The following is a 22,770-nucleotide window of genomic DNA, read 5'->3' on the forward strand; positions in this document are numbered from 1 at the left end:
GAGGCCAGCATGAGACCCTCACAGAGCCTCCCACCAGCCTCCCACCAAGTGTGGGGTGATACAGTGTCCACCGGCCGACTGCCCAACATATGGGTACAGCACGGGGCTATGTAGTGCCCATTCCTTTGCTGACCCATGTATGGGTTGCAGTACATTATCCGTCCACTTCCCTCCTCCTGTATGTTGATGGACAGGAATCTGGAATTGACCCCATCTTGGGACAGTTACTATCTGTTTGTTGTTTTTATGAAGAACTGTTGTTTTACGGTTTTAATATTTGTATTATATTTTTATAATCTGTTGTACCTCACCCTGAGCCTGCTTGTGGGAAGGGCGAGTTAGAAATGTAATAAATTATAATAATAATAACCCCTCCACCTGTGCTCCAGAAACGCTTTTATCATGCGACTGGCTGTTTGGGAAAATGGGGTCTTAAATTCCCCGTCTGTTTGAAGGGGGGAGCAAACATATTTTAAGTGCAGTGTCCAGTTGTCAAGGAGCTCACTACCGTAGCATTTTGCAAAACAACTTTGCTTAATGGTAACCTTTCAGGATTTGACATTTTAAACAGTGGGCATAACTGGTTGATTAGACATCCCTTCTTTCCATTGCCTGGATCTTCCGGAAAAATCTTTCGTTTTTATTTGTGGGGGTTGGGGACATAGGAGAGGAAGGTGATAACAGCCGAGCCATATCAAGAAAACTCAAAGAAAGAGAGGAACGATAGATGGAATTGCCCTGGCTTTAAAAGTTAGAAGTTAAAACGATGAAATATTCTCTCCCCATTTTAACGCAACGTTTTTCATTTGATAGAAGAAGTCATAAAAACATCGATTCTGTTTAGCTTGACTTAACGTACTGCTATCAAAACCGGGGGTGTTCCAATGTTCATATATGTATTCTTTCAATGCAAGTGGATTTACTCTTAGGGAGGCTGCGCATCTATCAGTCCAGATTGCACAGTATTGGATTACTGGATGTTTGCTGACATTTTAGGGTTTTCTTTTCCTTTAGCAATCTCATCTCTTCCTCCGAAAGGCATATCTATTATCTATGCTGTAAACTTGTATCAGTTTAAGAATAATAATTTCTGCCCTAAAGTATCCTGGGCATTGTGATTTGGGGAGAGCACCAAGAACTCTTATTAGATTCATAGAATCATAGGGTTGGAAGGGACCTCCAGGGTCATCTAGTCCAACCTCCTGCGAAAGGCAGTAAATTCCCAAATGCCTCCCCCGCTCCCCCCCACACACAGTGACCCTTACTCCATGCCCAGAAGATGGCAAAACACCGTCAGGATCCCTAGCCAAACTGGCCTGGGGAAAATTGCTCCCTGACTCCAAGGTGGCGATCGGCATAACTCAGGGCATGTAAGAAGGGGCCACAAGAACTTCCTCTCATGACCTGCTTAGGTTCACAGAATCAGCATTGCTGTCAGATGGCCATCTAGCCTCTGCTTAAAGGTAAAGGTAGTCCCCTGTGCAAGCACCGAGTCATTACTCACCCATGGGGGGACGTTGCACCACGATGTTTTCTTGGCAGACTTTTTACGGGGTGGTTTGCCATTGCCTTCCCCAGTCATCTACACTTTAACCCCAGAAAACTGGGTACTCATTTTACCGACCGCGGAAGGATGGAAGGCTGAGTCAACTTTGAGCTGGCTACCTGAACCCGGCTTCTGCCGGGATCGAACTCAGGTCGTGAGCAGAGCTTGGGCTGCAGTACTGCCGCTTACCACTCTGCGCCACAGGACTCTTGTCTAGCCTCTGCTTAAAAACCCCCAAAGAAGGAAAGCCCACCACCTCTCAAGGAAGCCGCCTCTCATGGAACTACAGTTCTCCAGGGAGAGGGAGTGACGGCTATAGCCAGTAGGGGTACTGTAGGGGTACGTGCTCTACTCTTAAAAAATGAATTTACAACATCTCTGTGGCTAATTTCCCCTTTGATTTCCCAGCTCAGGGTTTTTTCTAGTTGAGAAAGCAAACACTTGCAGATGACTAACGGCAATCAACGGCAGAGTGGGGAAGAGAGAGAGGAAAAAAAAACATTTTGATAGATTTACCTCCATTAATAGTACACTTAATCTCTCCGAGTTCAAAGATAGAAATCTGTAAAACAGACAGCACAGCCTAGAAGAAAAAACCTTGTCAACGACTCAGTTTGCAACAGGGGAGCATCGTACGGTCTCCATTGAGAATGCCGCAGCAGGTCAGACATACACATTCACAGTCCTCCCCAGGGTGGGAATGCTGGCAGAGGACCTGTTTTACCACCGTGAAAAAACACTCAGTGTTTATGTTTTAAAAGTCTCTCCGAGGCAATTATTTGCTTGGTTCCCTGGCTCTTGAACAAACAAGATTCTTGAAACTCGCTTTTGAGATTCGAGTCCGGCAGCACCTTAAAGGCCAGCAAGATTCCCAGGGTGTAAGCTTTTGAGGGTCAAAGCTCCTTTCATCAAATACATTTGAAGGTTGTGCGCTTCTATTTACTTAAATGCATATTCAGTCACACACACTGGCTGGTAGGAATTAGTGCTTCCTATGTGGGAAAGCAGAAATAGTTGCCAATTGGTGCGTGGGCTGCATGGAACCAGTTCAAGGGCGTGGCTAAAATATCCAAATGTTCTCCCCAAGGAAAGGAAGAAGGAAAGACCTTCATCTGAGGGCCCAAATACATGATTGCACGACACGCGTTGGGTCACAGGTACCCGACCCAATTCTCGGTCATACATACATGTGAGGACTAACCTTTAAAAAATCTCTTGTTGCTTCAAACACTGCGAGGGGGAAGGAGTTGCTTCAGGCTTCCACACTGCTTCCGCCAGCGGAAATGGCCACGGGGAGGGGGGCTGTTTGTCCCTTCCTCAGGCTTCACATGTGCTGGGATGGGCATGTATAGCCCAAGGAACGGGGCAGGTCCCCCTGTGTGGCTGTGTCCGCTGGGAAAAATGGAAGCCCCTCTTTCCCCCTTGCAATCCTTGGAACTGCATGAAAGATTCTTCTCTGCACATGTACGTGTAACTGACAGTCCGGTTGAGCATGTGTGATGTAACACGTGTCATACGTATCGTGTATTTTGGCCCTGAGACCCTGGAAAGCTGTGGCCAGTCTGGACAGATTGCATGGATCTAAAATGAACGGTTAAGGGATTACTGGCAGTGCACGGCACAGTCCCACAATGAAGTGTGCCATCTTGCATGGGGGAATCACTGACTCTGAGACTCTCACATTAAAATCTCCTGCGTGTGAAGAGGTTCTTAGTTTAGCCTTCTTATTGAGGGTCTGGCTTTCCAAATGCAAAGAAATGTGGATGCAAACATGCCATTCCCTCATGCACATTCTGAGATGGTCCCGTGAAGACTGTACCATGCGCCTAGAAAGGGTTGTGTGAGTCTATTCCCAGTCTATGAATGAAACTGCCCACAAAACAGGCTATACATGATTCAGAGTGAAGATCTGTGTACGACCCGACACTCTCTTTCGGTATCAACCAACAGAATGGCATCTTTGTGGAAGGAGGAGACTCAATCTCAGTGCAACAGCAACAAATTAGTGTAAGAATGTGCTGAATGAGGAAAGAGAAACAGCATCAACGTACCATGTGGGACAAAGAGATACTGCATCTTTAGCTTTGCAGAGGGAACAACCAACGACTTGTTTAATCTGGGCAAAATTTCAGACTGAAAATAATCAGCTTTCCAAAAAACTAGCCGTTTGCTCTGCTGTGGCAAAAAAAGAGGAAATGGCTTCAAAATGAGAACTTTACAAAACACACTACAGTGTGGCTATGCCAGGGGGAGGGAGGAGGAAGAGAACTGTACAAACTTAAAATGAGCCCCAAAAGCTTGTTTGAAATAGGTGAAACAGGCTGGTAAAGAGCCATTAATATAGTCATGTCTACAGAGTAAAAGGTGCCTCCAAGTGACCATTAGGTAAGGAAGATTTTTGCAAAATGTTCCTTTAAAAACATTATGCAATGGATGCATCATATATGGGTAATAGATCATTACAAACAGCGACCCACAAGCAGTTGTGGTGGGCATTTCTTTTTCCCTTTCCCTGCTATTTATAACAACAACAACAAAAACAACAACATTCGATTTATATACCGCCCTTCAGGACAACTTAACGCCCACTCAGAGCGGTTTACAAAGTATGTTACTATTATCCCCACAACAAACACCCTATGAGATGGGTGGGGCTGAGAGAGCTCTAAGAGAGCTGTGACTCGCCCAAGGTCACCCAGCTGGCTTCAAGTGGAGGAGTGGGGAATCAAACCTGGTTCTCCAGATTAGAGTCCTACACTCTTAACCATTACACCAAACTGGCTCTGTTTCCTCTTTCCCTTCCCTGAAATCCCCCATAGCCGCTCCCCTTCTCCTGCTTCCTTCTCTCTTCCCACCAACCACCCAACCTTCCTCTACAGGCTGCCCATCTTCAGCTTTCCCTCCTTCCCTCTCCCTGGCAGCTTCTCCCTGGGTAAACTCTTCATGATTCCAGCCGCCAGGTTGGGCTGGGCCCAGTGTAAAGCAGAGAACAGAAAGGACTTGCAGGGAGCAATTCACGTTCCTCCTCCCCACAGACTTCCTGGCAACGCTCATACTCTCATCTTTCCCTGCTTCCTACCTTTTATCTCTTCCCATCTTCTACTACATTTATTAATTAATTAATAGTTATAGACTTACTTCATTTATACATTGTTTTCTATCCTCCATTTTATCCTCACAACAACATGTGTGGCCCAAGGTCCCCTAGTGAGTTTCCATGGCAGAGTGGGGATTCAAACCTAGGTCTCCTAGATCCTAGCCTGAAACCGTAACCACTATAACACATTGGGCTTTATGTGTGCTGAACAGTAGCAAGCAGCCCGTCTTGTGTGTCATGCAAGTCACATGGTAGGAAGTCACCTGGTGCTTGCTGCTGACCCTAGCCCCAATTAATCCCACCTCAAAGGTCAAAACACCCCTGGAAAGGTCCCTACCTCTTCCCCTGTTTTTTCCTGACAGAAACCAAGACTTGAAGGCTGGCAATACTTTTGTGGTTGCCTAGCAACAGCCCCTGCGAAAGCATTTGTTTATTAACACTACAGGCACTGCTTTTGTTATTTTAGGGTTAACTCCCTATTGGGCTTGAGTTTTAAGATTACATATCTTCCAACAAACTTGGGCCTTTTTCAGGTTGGTAGAAAGTTCTATCTTGTTTGTGGCTCTAATCTCTGGATTTAAGTATCCATGGATTTGAGCATGTTGAAAATTAGATATATTGATTTGTTTGAGCAAGGTACCAAGATTTCTAGTACTAATGAGGTCTCAAAGAATGGTGTTAACAAAAAAAGCACTGCACAGTTAACGGACAGTTTATTTTAAGTCCTTGGCTACACCTTCCATTTTAAGTTTTCCATTCTATGACTACACTTCTAGAATTTAAGGCTCTTAAGTTCAACTCACTAGACCACATGGCTGAAGGGTACTTGGGTCATGAAGGTCTCAGAAAAGACGATATTCTATATATTTCCTGGATATTGTTCAGGTATTGAACCCAATGAAATTTAGGGCTAATCTTTCCTACAGTTGCCAAGTGGTTGAGCAGCTATCCGCAGACAACGCAAAATCCTGGAAACTCTAGCTAATAGGCTAATAGAAAATTCTCAGCATGTTTGTTTTGGGGTGTGGATGGGGAGAAGCCATGACAGTTTCACAGATATACAACTCAGCACATTGATTGTGTAGATGCACCCTTTATTATCAATTTATAATCCTATGCAATTCCTCCGACGTTTGATTTAAATCGGGGCCATAGGTGATCTTTGTCCATCCAGCTTTGGCAAATTCTTAGCGGGCAGCTACAACTTGATTCTCACCCACTTACTTCCTTTATTGCAGGGCTCGTTTTGAGGGGGAACGCACAGGAACGCAGTTCCAGCAGTTCCCCAAAGAGGTCACATGTCAGATGGCCTCACCCCCCTGACTCTCGACCATTTTGGGCTCGTTTCGGCCTGGATTGGGGCCAAAACGGCCTTGATCGGGCCTCTGACAGGTGGTGAATCACTCTCCTGCTCATCAGTGGCCCAATCCTGACCATTTGGGCCCCTTTTCAGCAATTTTCAGCCCTATTTTGCCATTTTGGGCCCAATTTCGGCCCTGAATGGCCAGGTTTGGGTCCAAAACAGGCAGAATAGGTGATGTCAGAGGGTGTGACACACTTCCGGCGATGGCAAGAGGCGTGGCACATGCTAATGAGTTATGCTAATGAGTTATGCTAATGAGTTATGCTAATGAGACCCTCCAGCTCTTTTTCTACAAAATAACCCCTGCTTTTTTGTATTTGACATTTTTGCAGCCAAGCACATGGGCCCCTCCTGGGTGGACAGCAACGTCAGGCCAACCCAACATTACAGCCCAATGCAGACCTAGGCCTCACAGCCTTGTTGGGACTGGAGCAAGTCTGGGCATTTTCTCTTACGACTCTTGAGCAGTGAGCCCCGCTTCCAGAATGGACACTGAGTTGCTTGCACCCGCTGCTGAGCGAGGAGAGGTTATTCAGTCATAAAATATTGAGCTTGGAACCTACATGTTTCTTGGAAGCCACTTCACCAAGAGCAATGCACAGCATACGCACATATTAACTGCCCACAAGTAGAAGTACAGGATACTGCACTCATTAAAAAAAAAAAGTTGAGGGAACTTAAAAAGCTGCCAAGGCAGGACACTCTAGAAGGATATTAATTGTTCTTTGAACTGAATTGCGTTTGCATTACAAAACTGCTTTCATAGTTAATATTAGACACTTTTCTTCTCTCCCAAGCTTAACACACAGCTCATTCTCAGAGAACAACCCATTGCAGTTATGGGACATCAAAGCCGCATTCCAACGGGAACAGAACCTTCTACTGACAAACGATGGATGACCTTGGACACAAAGTCGAGGAATAGTTAAGATAAAAACGTTTCTCTGTTTCAAATAATTTAACAAAATTCAGGAATCCAGGAGCCACGTCCATACGACAGGAGCATTTTCAGTGACGGTAGAACTCCTTTCCACTGGACACTCAGCTGACTGAACGTTTTGCAGAACTCACAGAACTGATGTAGGAACCAGTTTGATTTGACTTTTAAAGCTGGGTGCAAGGAAAATTTTAAATCCATGCAGTCTTGCACGTTGTTCTGTAATTTATTACTTTTATGTGTTTTCTCTCTCTGTTAGTAAGGGATTGAAAATTAAAATATTTACGCAGTATGCCACACAGGGAACATGTTTATATGGTTGAACGATAAAGGAGAAATCAGAGAAAACAGGTCAACTCTTGGTGCCATATCCTGTTTTTTTTTAAAAAAACTTCCTGAATAATTACATAAAACGTACTTTCCACTCTCCTACCCCTCAGTATCTGGGAACTGTGCCAGCAATTCCTTTAATCAATGGTTGCAATCCTAAATAAGCTTCAGAAACAGGAAAATCCCCTGAACTCAATGCCTCTTTCCCTTCTGAGAACGCTTGCCTTGGAAAGGACTGGAAAAATATTTGCACAATAAGTAACCTTTGCTTCAAAGCAACGATTCCTGAACTCAGGGCTGGGAGGTGTGGCTTATAACATTAAACTATCATCAGGGGTGCATCCTCTGCTCTATGCCCCTTGGAGTGGAGAGACCTGGTACAACATTAATCTCCTTCCACACACTCTTCTTAGCTAGTACATGAACAACGATAGCATCTCCATGTTAATTACACTCCGAAGGTGGGGAAAGAGAAAGTGTGTGTGTGTTCCTATCTTTGTGAAGCATCTGATTTATAAGCGGACAAACGTAGCGAAAGCCAAGAAGCAGCGCCACTCTGTCCATCGAAACTAGAGCCCGGCAGGATTTGTTATCCTTCCGCCAGGCCTGTAAGACAGCGTTGTTCCGCCAGGCATATGGTTGAGGGCTGGGCCAGGCCTCCGCTGGCCCTGCAGCGGGAGAAAACGATCTAAACCTCCCCATCAGATACGTCTACCACTCTGTTTCAGTTGTTTAATTGCTTTTGATAATTATATTGGCTATGGCCTACGGTTCTCATCCAAAGTGAAATAAACAGCCAAGCAGGGGCGGCTGCCATCTTGATAACTTTTTATTTATTTATTTATTTATTTATTTATTTATTTATTTATTTATTTATTTATTTATTTATTTATTTATTTATTTATTTATTTATTATAAACTAATTAAGCTTTTTATAATGTTTTATTTTTTTTTAAAGGATGTGATCTGCCCTGAGCCTGCTCGTGGGGAAGGCAGAATAGAAGTCTAAGGAAAGAAAGAAAGAAAGAAAGAAAGAAAGAAAGAAAGAAAGAAAGAAAGAAAGAAAGAAAGAAAGAAAGAAAGAAAGAAAGAAAGAAAGAAAGAAAGAAAGAAAGAAAGAAAGAAAGAAAGAAAAGGAGGCTGGGACATGGGAAGGCAAATTAAACTGAGTTATCCCAGAGTTGCAAAGGAGGATGTCTGATCGTTAGGCCTGGCTGCCAACAGAGATCTCTCTCTGTATAAAGAATGAAAGTGAGTCTTCAATGCCAATTCTCACACACACACACAAAAATCCAACCTCCTACAGTTATTAAAGATTTGCTTATGCGTTATGAATGAGCCGTATTCCCATTTTACTTAACTGGGAAGTTTTATCGTTGCCAACATTCCCAGAATGGAAAAATGTAATTGTTCTCCTCTTCAATATAGTCCGATTTCACCAGACTGCTGAAGCTAAGCAGCTTTGGTACTTATATGGGGGACCACCAACAAAGAATCTGCAGAGGAAGGCAATGGCAAACCACCTTTTAGGAGTGTGCATCAAAAAAAAAAAGATTTGGAAAATCTGCATCTCAGATTCAGGGATCCCCAAAAATCTGGAACTCTCCAAATCTGGGAAAGATTCTCTGATCTGGCTCGGAGAAATCAGAGTGATCCGGGTTAATTTGGCCACCTCTGTGTCTCCCTTGCCTTGAAAGCACCATGCTGTGGTTGTCATAAGTTAATTGCAACTTGATAGCACACACCTACATTCGTAGATCCCATGGATGTGCTACGCAGTCATTTCTCAGATTGGAAGCACAGGACTGGATCCCATGGATCTGTTCTGCTAATGTAACAGTTGTTGTTATTATTTAATGGTGCTGCCTTCCTCTCAGGGCTTTTTTCTGGGAAAAGAGGTGGTGGAACTCAGTGGGTTGCCCTCGAAGAAAATGGTCACATGGTGGGTAGCTCCGCCCCCTGATCTCCAGGCAGAGGGGAGTTTAGATTGCCCTCCGTGCCGCTCCTGGAGATCAGGGGGCGGGGCCACCCACCATGTGACCATTTTCAAGAGGTTCCAGAACTCCGTTCCCCCGCGTTCCTGCTGAAAAAAAGCCCTGCTTCCTCTGATGTAAAGCCCCTTGTGCAGGGGGAAAGCACCAGCAGTAGTGGGACAGCGCCAACCAGTGCTTCCTCTTTGACAAGCAGCATGCACTGTAATTGGTGAGGTGATAAAGGCTGGTTGGAAAACTCCAGTTGGGTGCCCAGCACTGCATTGGGAGTATTTTCCCATAAGAGCAACTGCCACCCAATAAAATCCATTGTTCCCAACAAGAATCATAGAATCACAGCGTTGGAAGGGGCCTCCAGGGTCATCTAGTCCAACCCCCCTGCGCAATGCAGGAAATTCACAACACCCCCCAACTGCCCCAGTGACCCCTGCTCCAAGCCCAGAAGAGCCTGAATGCTGTATGCCAAACGGGCAACACAGATTTTCTCAGATGCTGGCTGCTCTGTTGTCATTTCTTTTTCTTTAACCCCCACGCAGCCACCCGTCCAACTCCAATCCATTTTGTCTCCCTATTCAAGCTTCCCAAAGGGCAAACATTTGGCAAACGGGTTGCCGTTTGAGAGATTTGTCCCAACTAACAAGACTGGCCTCTTTTCATTGACTCCTAAACTGTGCTGTAGAAAGAGCATGTCTTACGAGTACACAAACGGGAAGGGGCCAATACTGATGATTTCTGGACAAAGGACAAAATTCACTGGAAAGAGGAGCAAGATTTGAGTCTGGTAGCACCTTAAAGGCCCACAAGATTTTCAGGGTATAAACTTTGATTCTCAAAAGCTTATAACCTGGGAAATGTTGGTCCTTTAAGGTGCTACTGGACTCGTATCTTGCTGTTTTACTGCAGACCAACGCAACTAGCCACCTGAAATTACCGCTGGAAAAAGAGAGACAAATTCACTGGGTGGTTCTAAGCCACAAACCATTTACCAGGCTCTGTATACAGTAGAGTACAAAATGGGCTAAGCTTACTCCAAAAGCTACAGAAAGAAAACAAATTTTTCCCATGCATTTTTTTAAAAAAAGCCAGTTCCCTCCAAGCTATTGTGGGGAGGCGCTAAGTGCCATATAATTACTTTTCCGAACACCACATTCTAAAACCTGCCTGGTACATCAAAGAAAAGTGTTTTCTGCACCTGCTGCTGCTGCCAAGAACTGATGCTGCCTTCAGTGGGAGACTGAATGAGCTGTTCTCCTTTCAAAAAGGGGGAAATTAAAACGATTTCTCGGAGGTGTCAAAGAAGATAGAAACCAGCGATCAGGATGCTAAGTGGGAGAGGCGAACGGAGACCATCGAGCTGTTTGTACTAGATAAGGAAGTCAATCATAGGTGAGTTAAGTCTGGTGGGATTTGGAGCACCGATGGATGGGGGGGAAATAGTAGAAAAGGTTGTTAATGGATATTGTTTCTTTTAATTTAAAAGGTTGCCCCTGAGCTTGCAATTCTGTGCTTGTTCAATGTCAAAAAGAAAGGGTCTAGTGGAACAGACGTAGTTTTTTCCTCCTGACTGCAATCAAACGTTTAGGAAAGGCTGAGGCTAGGGAAATAATAACATAATAACGTCTAATTCAGGACAACTTAATGCCCACTCAGAGCGGTTTTCAGTTTGTTATTGTTATCCTCACGGCGATCACCCTGTGAGGTCACCCAGCAGGCTTCAAGCGGAGTGGGGAATCAAACCTGGCTCTCCAGATTAGAGTCCTGCCGCTCTTAATCACTACACCAAACTGGAAAGCAAGAGCACCCATTCTGGAGTCTGCAACCGTATGCTATGGTCTGGCAACACAGTGCCAGTAAACCCCAATAATTTGTATCATTCTGCAGGGCTTCTCAGTCCCACAAAGTGTGGGATTTGCCCGTCATAGAGCTAACTTGACCATACAAAGGCTGAACTTGCGCTGTGTGTAACGTGCTATGGAGTCGCAGCTGTCAACAACAACAACAACATTTGATTTATATACCGCCCTTCAGGACAACTTAATGCCCACTCAGAGTGGTTTACAAACTATGTTATTATCTCCACAACAATCACCCTGTGAGGTGGGTGGGGCTGAGAGAGCTCTGAGAGAACTGTGACTAGCCCAAGGCCACTCAGCTGGTTTCAAGTGGAGGAGTGGGGAATCAAACCCGGCTCTCCAGATTAGAGTCCCACGCTCTTAACCACTACACCAAACTGGCAAGAGACTAACAGAGCTGGTTTGCCATTGCCTGCCTCTACAACCCTGGTCTTCTTTGGAGGTCTCCCATCTAATGACTAACCAAGGCTGACCCTGCTTAGCTTCTGAGATCTGACCAAATCAGGCTAGCTTGGGCCATCCAGGTCGGGATGAACTTGCCCTAGTCTCAGTAAAATTAAGGAATTATGTGGAATCTTTAAAAACCCACATTGTCATCCTCCACACAAACAATGTGGTGAAAATCCACAAGCCACAGGTCTTGTGATAGCTTCACATGCATCCTGAACATGGGACCATGCTACATTTTTGATTGCCGCCTACAGGGGTGCCTTGGCGGCTGTAAAGTCGCTTGGTGTGTTTTTTCAAAAAAATTCACCATCTCCAAGAACAGCTCACAATCCCAGAGGCGTCAAAGGAGAACAACATCAGTGCAAACCCAAATAAAAGGGAATCAAAGGGGAAGCGGAAGAGGCAGCCGCTTGATTTCTGAAGCCTTTTGGACTCTTAAAGAATGCTGCAGGACGAGAGCCAAAGGTTCTGACTAATCTTGCAGCCTGTTTCTGACGGAGGGTAACCACAGGAAGCTTACAGGCAGAGCATGGAGTTGTGAGTCTGAACATGTGTTAAATCAATTTGCTAAACCGGAATGCGTACGGACAGTCTAGTACAAAGTGGAGAGACACATTTTAAAAAAAAGAAGACGACGTGACATACAATAGTGGTGCGAATCCACCCAGCCTGCCTGGAAGGAGATGAACTGGGCATGCCCCAGATAGCAAGAGGAGTGGCTTGTTTACCTGATCAGGTAGCAGCAGAAGAGCAAACTAAGGATGAAGACGAATATGGCTGTGCCAAAGACCACAATGTATATGTTGAGAGGCAGGTTCTGGAATCCAATGTTTGGCATCCTGAAACTGTAATGCTGGAAATCCGAGCTCATGGATGGTCTGCCGGAAAACCGAAAGGAGAAAAACGAAAGCGGTGAGCATTTGCATGAACGAAACCAGAGGCAGAGGTTACAGGACAAAATCGCATTGGCTTGTTAAAATCCACTTAAGAGGAAAGTTTTCCTCCACCCTTAAAAAAGTAGGGGAGGGGGCTCGATCCGGGAGAAGCAAGAGGTTACTAGGGAAGAGGTGACAGCCTTCCTGTCTTCCCCACGCAAAATCTTGCCCGTGCCTCGACTGAGCCAAGAATTTAGCTCCCCCACTTATGCTAATAAACAGGCAATTGATTTGCAAAAGTGTTGTTTGATGGCACAATAAAATCCCGCCACACCACAGAAAACAAACGGGACAAAGATCTTCCTTCAACTTCCAAGCATATCTCTCTTCTTCCCATTATCTTTCAACCTCAGTACGCACCCCCCCCCCCCGTCCCCGGATTTGCAAAAGAGAAATAACAATACTGACCCACCTTTCATAGTTCAACATCATTCCAAACCCTTGACCTGACTGTAATCCTTGCAACAGCCCTGTAAGGAAGGCCGTCGGTATTACCCCCATTTTGCAGGTAGGCAAGCTGAGGCTGAGAGAGAGAGACTGCTTTGCCTAAAGCCACCTCAAAAGTTTGTGGGAAGATTTAGACCAGGCACCTCTCGAACCCGGCTCCTTCTTTTAGCCACGAGGGAACATGATCTGCTCAGAGCTGTCATAAGGATTACTGACGTAACAGTTTGAATTCTCCAAAGCATTAAATGGGTATTTTCCTTCTCATTATTACTACTTCTATTGTTCCTTTTGTCAGCGGTGGAGGAAAAAAATGTAATAAGAGGACTGTTTTACTCCCCCCACTTGGGAGAAGAAGAAAAAGTTCTTGGCGAGGAATCCAGAGACAAGCTGAAATGCAAACAAACCACAGCACAGAGAAAAGCATTCAAAGATCGCTTATCTGATCTTCCTACGATGATATTTTCCTTCCTAGACCTTTATGCAAGAATTCTTAAAAAAGAGAGAAGCTATATAAAAAAATTTCTGCACAATTAGACTTACATTGCGTGAGGCATTGAGGATGAGAGCACGGGACCGTCGATATTAAAAACTTACAATGAACTATGAAAGATCATCTATCTAAACAAGCGGCTTCTCGCTAAGATGAACAAAAGTTTCTTCCGGCAGTTTCAAGACACAGGCCGCTCATCTGGCACAATCCCACTCGGAAAACTTGAAATCACACAGGCAAAACGCGATCGTTCCTTAGCACTGTTTAAAAACCTCTGCAGTAATCCTTCTCCCGGCCAGCATGAATGAGCCCAGAGGCAGATAAAGCATTCTTCTTGCATTTCCAGGCGTGGCTTCCTATCTCGGCTCTGTGTTAGGCTTCCACGAGGGAGGAGATTTCCATTGGCCATGTGGCAGGGTCAGAGGAAAATTACAAGCATAACAGAACGGGGGATTTTACCAACTCACCCACCGCTTTCCACCCGCACGAGGCTGCCCAACTACTCCGCAGCCTTTAAGCTGGATTCCTTCCTTCTCCAGCCATGCTCAATTTTACCCTTGGGACAAAGGGAACATCGGTCCAGAATATTATCATTATTATTATGTCATTTATAGTCCGCTTTTCTCACTGAGATGCAAGGCGGACTACACAGTGGCTGATTCCGTACTTGTTGGATAATGCATTTTCAATGCGCTTTATCAATCGTTTGAGATGGATTTTTTGTTCCGCACACAAAAAAATCCATTCCAAATGATCTATAAAGAGGATTGGAAGTGCATTATTCAACGTGTGCGGAATCAACCCGTGTGAGATTAGTACAGGCAGTATCAAGGACAGTTTCATAAAGAAGGCCATAGGGTAAATAAACTCAAGTTTACAAAGACATTGCATTAGTAAGGATCCAAATACGGCACCCTGCCTCTTGTTGGGCCCCTCTGCATGAAAACGGTCACCACCGAGTGGGGGCACTTGAAATCAGATTGTATAGTGAGTGACTCCATGTGGCATAGTATGCGGCACTCAGAGGCTTGCCACGTGTCACTGCTCATTTCCAGGCCACCACAAACAACGTTCCTGTCAGGCTGACACATCTATTACAGTGGCCACGTTGCTGAAATGCTCCCCCTTCCTGCAAGGAGCTTAAGGCAGCATAATCATTATCTCCTCCTCCATTTTTATCCTCTGAACATCTCCATGAAGTAGTCTAGGCTAGGATCCCCTGCTCCCACAAATCACCCCCACTTACCCCCCCACGAGGCGGCACAGCGCAACGACGAGCAGCATGGTGCGCTCCCATGCCCCTCAGCGAGCCCATTTCAGGCTGAATCGGGCCCCGCAGGAGGGCAATTCAGCTCTTCGCGAGCACGGGAGCACTCCTGGGCTGCCCTTTGACCCACATGATGATGTCATTTCCCAGAAGTGACATCATCATGCCAGCCGGGAGCGTGTGCACTGTGCATGTGAGATGCAAACAAGGAGGAGGAGAGGAGGTAAGAGTCAGCGTCCCAATGTCCCCCTGGGGGAGTGAAGGGACCATAGTCTAGGCTGAGGGAAAACAACTGTCCCAAAGTCAACAAGCAGGGTTGCCAAGTTGCCGTCTGACACCGCTAGGAACTTTGGAGGTGAGACAAAGGGTGAACACTGTGCTGTGTGTAGATGTCATGTCTGGGTGAAAACCTGTGTAAAAAACAATGGCTTCTCCCGTAATATACCACCAGAACTACCAGAGAGAAAACTCTTGGGAGAAATCAACCACAACCTTGTAACTTATCACAATTATTTCAAAAGTGCAGTGTGCTATAATCATACATCAAATTCATATACAATAAATATATATCCATATACAATCATTCATATACATATACAAGAATAACCCAAACAAGACGGGCAATAAAGTCCAAAGAGGATCTCCTTCAGTATATAACTTCTTTTGCCTTCTTGTAAACACTCATACTCATACTTCCATACATGCATATGAGTGTTTACAAGAAGGCAAAAGAAGTTATATACTGAAGGAGATCCTCTTTGGACTTTATTGCCCGTCTTGTTTGGGTTATTCTTGTATATGTATATGAATGATTGTATATGGATATATATTTATTGGATATGAATTTGATGTATGATTATAGCACAATGCACTTTTGAAATAATTGTGATAAGTTACAAGGTTGTGGTTGATTTCTCCCGAGAGTTTTCTCTCTGGTAGTTCTGGTGGGTGAAAAACTGGGCATAATGTCGGTTGACTTTCTGGAAACTCTATGGTATCACCATAGAGTTTCCAGAGTGTCTGATATGATATCACATCCTGAGTTGTGACACTGAGTTGACACATGGCGCAACGTCATTTCTGCCTGCCTTCCCCAGGGCCAGGAGAACGCCTGCTGAAAGTGCACAAATGACTTGCCAATGAACAACTGAACTTCACTGCAGACTGGGGGGACTAGAACCCAGGTTGCCCTAGTCCGAACACTGGTTCTCAATGGCTGTTATTAGTACCAACACGCCCAAGACAAGAAGTGCGAACCAACTAGGTTGGAATCAACCCCTCAAACTGTGCAGCCCATGTGATTACTTCTGCCGTTATCTCACTTCTTTAACAGCGCGTTCCCATCACATGAAAGGCTTTTTGTACAGCGGCAAAGCACGTTACCATGGCAACGGATGAATCCGTACCTGACAGAAATGCTTTATGGTGACGGTGGAGTCAGAGTGCACAATCCAAGTTGCGTCGCCAGCTTGCAGCAGCCCGAGATAAAATTTTAAGGTGTTCTATCACAGTGGCCATTTGAACAAAGCAAGACTTGGATGGACTTCAGACGGGGAGGGAACATGCCAAACCAGGTGCAGGAGCATGCCCCAGGGCCCAGGTCTCAGTGGGTGTTTATTTTCCAGTAGGGCAGGCATTTGGGTTTCATTTTGAGGAGAGAAGAAAACAATCGTAACAAAACTAGTTTCACTAAGAGGCTCTCATTGAATGAGAAACATTTTATTGCTCTTGAATTCATCACTTCAGACCAATGGCTTATACAACTACCCAGGGCTTTTTTTCAGCTGGAACACGGTGGAACGGAGTTCCGGCACCTCTTGAAAATGGTCACATGGCTGGTGGCCCCGCCCCCTGATCTCCAGGCAGAGGGGGGTTGAGATTGCATGGAGATCAGGGGGTGGGGCCACCAGCCATGTGACCATTTTCTTCGCGGGCAACCCACTGAGTTCCACCACCTCTTTTCCCAGAAAAAAAGTCCTGCAACTACCATTAACCTGTTCTGATGGAGAGATTATGGAGGAAGTATTCTGCAATCCACCCAAAGAAGGAAAAATAATTTTTGAGTTCTGGAGAAGGAATTTGCTTATGATGTGAGGCAGTAGAGAGATGCTGGTTGGAGGCATCAACAAGATCAGAACATACTGGGAGCGTGGGCAGATGTGAATAAGATGCAATTTAATATGGACAAGTGCTGGGATCTCCACCTGGATAATGCAAAGCATGCATACTGGATGAGGGATACATTTCTGGGTAGCAGTGTGTGTGGACAAGATCTTGGGATACAAGTGGATGGGAAGCTAAATATGAGCAGTCAGTGTGATGCAAAGGAAGGTGGCATGGTATAGCCCAACTTCATCCGATCTTGGAAGCGACGCAGGGTCGGTACTTGGATGGGTGACCACCAAGGATGAGTCTGCAGAGGAAGGCAATGGTAAACCACCTCGGCTTCTCACTTGCCTTGAAAGCCCCTTGCTGGGATACGCCGTAAGTCACTTGCAACTTGACAGCACTTTACACACACAGTGTGATGCAGCAGCAAAAAAGGCGAATGCAATCTTAGGATGTATCAACAAAAGCATAACATCCAAATCACAGGACGTCGTTGTCCCACTATATACCACGTTGGTCAGGCCCCACTCGGAATACTGTGTGCAGTTCTGGGGGCCTCACTTCAAAGAGGATGTGGACAAACTGTAACGGGTGCAGAGGAGAGCAACCAGAACGAAGAGAGCTGTGGTTGTCGAAAGCTTATGCCACAATAAAGTTGGTTAGTCTTAAAGGTGCTATTGGACTCTTTACTATTTTGTAACTGCAGACTAACATGGCTAAATCCTCTGGATCTACGATCAAGATCCCAGAAGCCCTGCCAAACCAACCACAAAAAAACTTGCAACTTAATTTTTAGGCCAATTTCTCCAATAAAAGTGACAGCTGTTTAAATCAAAACGGCTCTGAATAATCCCCAGCTTCAAGTTACATATTGAAACGAGGAATATTTGTTTTTCAAACTCTGCAAGCACCAAAGTAGGCCATAGTACTATCATTCAAAATCCTGTGTATATTTCTCAGCGCTTTATAAACAGTAACGATAAGGCTTCGGGGACTGTGTTAATCTTCTGTGTAATTGGGGCAAACAAACAAAAGTGTATTTACCGACAAAAACACACATTGCATGCAGTCTCCGCCCCATCTAATAATTTTCGGTCAACAAAAGAAGCCTAACACTTGAAATCATCAAATGGCCAAAGATGGGCGGGCATGAACTATATATCCTCTGCAATCTTGCCTTAGTACGATCATTTAAAATACATTCAAAATGCAGTCTTTTCAATCTTCCCAATATCCCCTTTTCCCCAATCCCCTGCCAGTATCCAACCATGCATGCCATTTTATTCCACAGTCTGCTTTGTGCCTGCAGCCTAGTGTTGCCAACCTCCAGGTGGGGCCTTGAGATGTCCCAGAATTACAACAACGACAGTTCCTTTGTATACTGATCTTCCGGACAGAATACTGCCTCACTCAGAGCAGGGAACAAAGTCAGTGTTATTATAATCCCCACACAATACAGCTGGGGATCTGGGCTGAGAGGAGTGGCTTACCCAAGGCCACCTACTGAGCTCATGGTAGTAGTGGGATTCGAACCAGCAGAGTGCTGATTCACATGCGAACCACTTAACCACTAGTGTCCTCCTTTCTCCCAGAGATGCAAGGCAGATTACACAATGGATGCAGTCAGTAGGATGAGACGTTGAAAGGACTAAGATTACAGAAATCCAAAATATCCGTTGAATATTAGACATTTGGGGAGGATCCGGACTTCTTCCCTTAAACTGATGCTCCTTCTTATAATTATTATAAGGTCTCAGGCCATCCCACTACATTTTATTTATTAATTTAACTATACTTGCCTTTCTTCTTGACTTGAGTCAGTTTATTCTTACAACTGTACCCGCCAAACTTACAGCACTTCAACAGTGCAACCTCTCTGCAGAGTTACTCCGGTCCAGATCCGTTGATTTCAGTGGGTTTAGATTGGCATAACTCCATATAGGATTTCACTTCTAATCTGGCGCTTCTAATGTGCAATCCGTGCAATGCTGAGTTTGTGGCAGGAGTGGGAGTCGAACCAGCAGAGTGCTGAATCGCAGCCCAACCACTGCACCACTAAGCTACAGAAGCTCAAAACTGGGCTGAGCAAAGTGGCTTACCCAAGACCACCTACTGAGCTCATGGCCGTGGTGGGATTCGAACCAGCAGAGTGCTGCATCACAGCTCAATTATATAACCACTACACCACACCAACTATCGTACGTCACTCCTTCAGGCCATCTACCTAGTCCATATAGATCGGTGTTAGGCGATTCTGACTAAGGAGTGTCTCTACAAGATCTTTTCCAGCCCTGCTACCTTTGACTGAAGATGCCAAGGACTGAAACCGGGACCTTCTACAAGCAATGAAGGTGCCATACCACTGAGCGGTGGGCCCCCCCCCTCATATTGCGGAAAGGAAGCTCCAAGCAAGTGCTGCGCTGGTATAGCTAATGTGTGCGTGTGACCAACCTTGCAAAGTCAGGTGGTGACAGAAAATAGGGTCTGCAGCAGCAGTGTGGCACAGTGAAGGAGATGGACGTGCAGTCCATACAAGAATGATGGGATATATCTTGGAGAGATTGCAAATCCACCTCCCGGCGGGGGGTGGGGGGGTGGGACTAGAACTCGCAGCCAGTTTCACAGTGCAGTTTTCTTCCCCACCTGGCTGGTTCATAGCCAGGGGTCATTTCGTAGAAAAAGAGCTGGAGGGACTCATTAGCATAACTCTAGCATATGCCACACCCCTTGACCTCACCGGATGTGTCTCATTACCATAACTGATTTGCATATGCCACACCCCCTGACATCACCTGTCCTGGCTGTTTTGGACCCAATCCTGGCTATTCAGGGCCGAAATTGCGCCAAAATGGCAAAAGGGCTGAAAATAGCCAAAAAGGGGCCCAAAATGGTCAGGATTGGGCTGCTGCTGAGTGGGAGAGTGATCCACCACCCGCCATTTTGGCCCCAATCCAGGCTGAAACGGGCCCAAAATGGCCGACATGTGACCTCTTTGGGGAACTGCCGAAACTGCATTCCGGCGTGTTCCCCCTCGAAATGAGCCCTGTTCATAGCTATCTTCCAGTGCTTGCTACAGTTCTATCCCATCCCAGGCTTGCTTTGGATTCAAGTCTCTTACCACTTGCAAAACACCACACATTATCAGTGCTGCATAGAATTCTAGAGTTTTTCGTGGTGAATTTTTTTGGCAGAAGTGCTCGGGGGAAATGGATGCACAGCCAGAGAACTTCTGACCTCATTCCCAACAGCTTCCAAGCTCGACTGTTTTAGAGAATATCTTGGAAAATCCCCGATGCAATGTTGCCATTCAAAAATGTGAACTATTTATTTACACTGCTGTGGAGCGCTTGCATCTAAACATTCGGTTCTGATGTCCGGGAAAGCGAAATTATTTTTCCCCCTTGGCTCTGGAGTTCCCTGTTTGTGAAAGCTCCGACCCAGTGACCTTTCCGTTGCTTTTGCATGAGTTAAGGAAGAAGGCGCACGCACACACACTGGCTGGGTTCTCACCGAGGCCATAGATCTCGTTCCGATTCACCCATCTCAGGGCCAAGCTACACATGACGAATGACACTTGAACAGCAAGTGTATTTCTCCCTGTTCACTTGCCCTCCACTCAATCCACTTGCCGTTCAAGTGTCATTCGTCATGTGTAGCTTGGCCCTCAGATTGCAGTCAGAGAAACATTTGAGCAAATGTCCCTTCTTAGCAAACAATTCCTCCTCACATCCACACAGGAAACTAGTAGCAAGTCAAGGAGGCGGCTTGTAGCCTTGACTTTCCTCAATATGCTCCTTTTTAAACGTGCGTGCAACTTTTCTCCCACAAAAAACATTCAATTGTGTAAGCCCACTCCTGTAGTCTGAAGTGATAACACCCCAACACAGGTTGCTGGCAATGTAATTATGTCTCAAGAGAGGCACTGAAATAATTCCCTGTACTCCTGGAAGTGATGTCAGAGCATCGCCAGGGTTGTTCTAGCATTTAAGCAAAACTCTATGGTCTAATCACAGAGTTTTGCCCAAACGCTATGGCTTAATCATAGAGTTTTGCCCAAATGCTAGTGTGTCCCCAGCGATGTGCTGACATCATTTCTGGGCACACAAGGAGTGACATCAGCACATTGGGACACTGTTCCCCCCTCCCAATTTCCTAACATTTTCCGTGCAATACCCAGCTGAGTGGCTATGGGAAGCTCGCTGGCGGCAGAGGATCCCTCGTCACCAGCGGAAACTTGGCAACTCTGCGTGTACTGCCTCACAAAAGCGGCTGCTTCAATTCAAGATGAAGGGAGGAGGCCAGACTTTCTCCCTGCCCCATTTCCCCAAAGTCAATGACCCGTACCCTCAGTGCAATGTTTTTACTCAGGGCTTTATTTCTGGGAAAAGAGGTGGTGAACTCAGTGGGTTTGCCTTCGGAGAAAATGGTTACATGGCTGGTGGCCCCACCCCCTAAACTCCCCTCTGCCTGGAGATCAGGGGGCGGGGCCACCAGCCATGTGACCATTTTCAAGAGGTTCTGGAACTCCGTCCCTCCACGTTCCTGCTGAAAAAAAGCCGTGTTTTTACTTATTGCAGAAACATGCAGGCACAAGAGGTAATTTGTATTTCCTCTCTGTGGAGCAAACACTGAGGTTGAAAAATTGTGGCGGGGTGGAGGGAAGAGGGACCAAAGTGTTAACCCCCTCTATGGGCCAAGCTACACATGACGAATGACACTTGAATGGCAAGTGTATTTCTCCCTGTTCACTTGCCCTCCACTCAATCCACTTGCCGTTCAAGTGTCATTCGTCATGTGTAGCTTGGCCCACAGTTGTCACAGTCTTAATGCAAAATCAGGGGCCCCTATATCTGCTGTTTATCAAGAAAAGACTTGCTGAAGGATAGACCCGATCTCACATCTTTTAGCATCTCGTCTGGTTTGACCCTGAGAACTGGGCCGCAGACTCCAAGTACGGTGAAATGGGTTATGACAGCAACAGCAGTAATGCATCTCTCCCAGGAAAACCACGTGCTTTTTAAAAATAGCCTAGGTATTCTGGGGAAAGAACAGAAGCAGAGCCCCTGAGTAACCTGTAACCAAAGGCCTTGGAGAACTTGCTTTGAACCTTCCCCAGACTGTCAGGAGCCTGCATAAGAGGCTGGAAGCAATGCACTCCACCCCCAAGATGCAAATTGCGATTTTTCTGGAAGTATAGAGATGTTAAAGCCGGGGGGGGGGGGGGAGAAAAACCTGGGGAAAGAATGCAGTTTTTCTCTTCTCATTCTTATCAGCGGACTTTTTCCTTCAAAATTTCCAATGAAAAAAATTGGAGCGCTCGAAAAAATTCCAAAGATGTTTCTTTTCCTTTGAAATCAGTGAAATGCTTTTTACGACCATGCTTTGCATACCGAGAAAGAAGGAGTGCATGAAGATATTTATGTCAGACAAACGACAGCGGTAGATACTAGGTCCTGAAACAGTCAAGAAAATGGAGGACATACGAATATGTATTGGATCCTTGCTAATGCTATATCTTTGTAAAATCCTATGACATTATTTATGGAAATGCCCTTGATACTGATTGTACTAATCTCACACTATGTAATCCGCCTTGAGTCTCAGTGAGAAAAGTGGACATTAAGTGACATAAATAAATAAATTGACATAAACTGAGAGCCAGTTTGGTGTAGTGGTTAAGAGTGTGGGACTCTAATCTGGAGAACTGGGTTTGATTCCCCACTCCTCCACTTGAAGTCAACTGGGTAACCTTGGGTTAGTCACAGCTCTCTCAGAGCTCTCTCAGCCCCCACCCTTCCTCACAGGGTATTTGTTGTGGGGATAATAATAACGTACTTTGTAAACCCATCTGAGTGGGTGTTGTCATCCTGAAGGGCGGTATATAAATTGAATGTTGTTATTATTATTATTAAATAATAAATAAATGAAATAGTTTCAATAAAATAACAATAATTT

The 22,770-nt window shown here is 45.4% G+C and overlaps 1 protein-coding gene across 6 annotated transcripts in view; it reads right to left on the bottom strand.

Moving 5' to 3' along the window:
- Positions 1-22,770, bottom strand: part of RNF24 (ring finger protein 24) — a 97,014-nt gene that overhangs the window by 13,241 nt on the left and 61,003 nt on the right. For 3 of the 6 annotated variants that reach the window (XM_054990047.1, XM_054990044.1, XM_054990048.1), the window contains exon 2: positions 12,296-12,445. In XM_054990047.1, the coding sequence (XP_054846022.1) occupies positions 12,296-12,438 (143 nt within the window). In that variant the 5' untranslated portion in view covers positions 12,439-12,445. Of the gene's footprint in view, positions 1-12,295; positions 12,446-12,914; positions 12,955-13,489; positions 13,679-16,112; positions 16,377-22,770 lie in introns of those variants that run through there. The other 3 variants (XM_054990049.1, XM_054990046.1, XM_054990045.1) reach the window with 3 other exon arrangements.

Source organism: Eublepharis macularius, chromosome 10, assembly GCF_028583425.1.
Source record: "Eublepharis macularius isolate TG4126 chromosome 10, MPM_Emac_v1.0, whole genome shotgun sequence".
Classification (NCBI taxonomy): domain Eukaryota; kingdom Metazoa; phylum Chordata; class Lepidosauria; order Squamata; family Eublepharidae; genus Eublepharis; species Eublepharis macularius.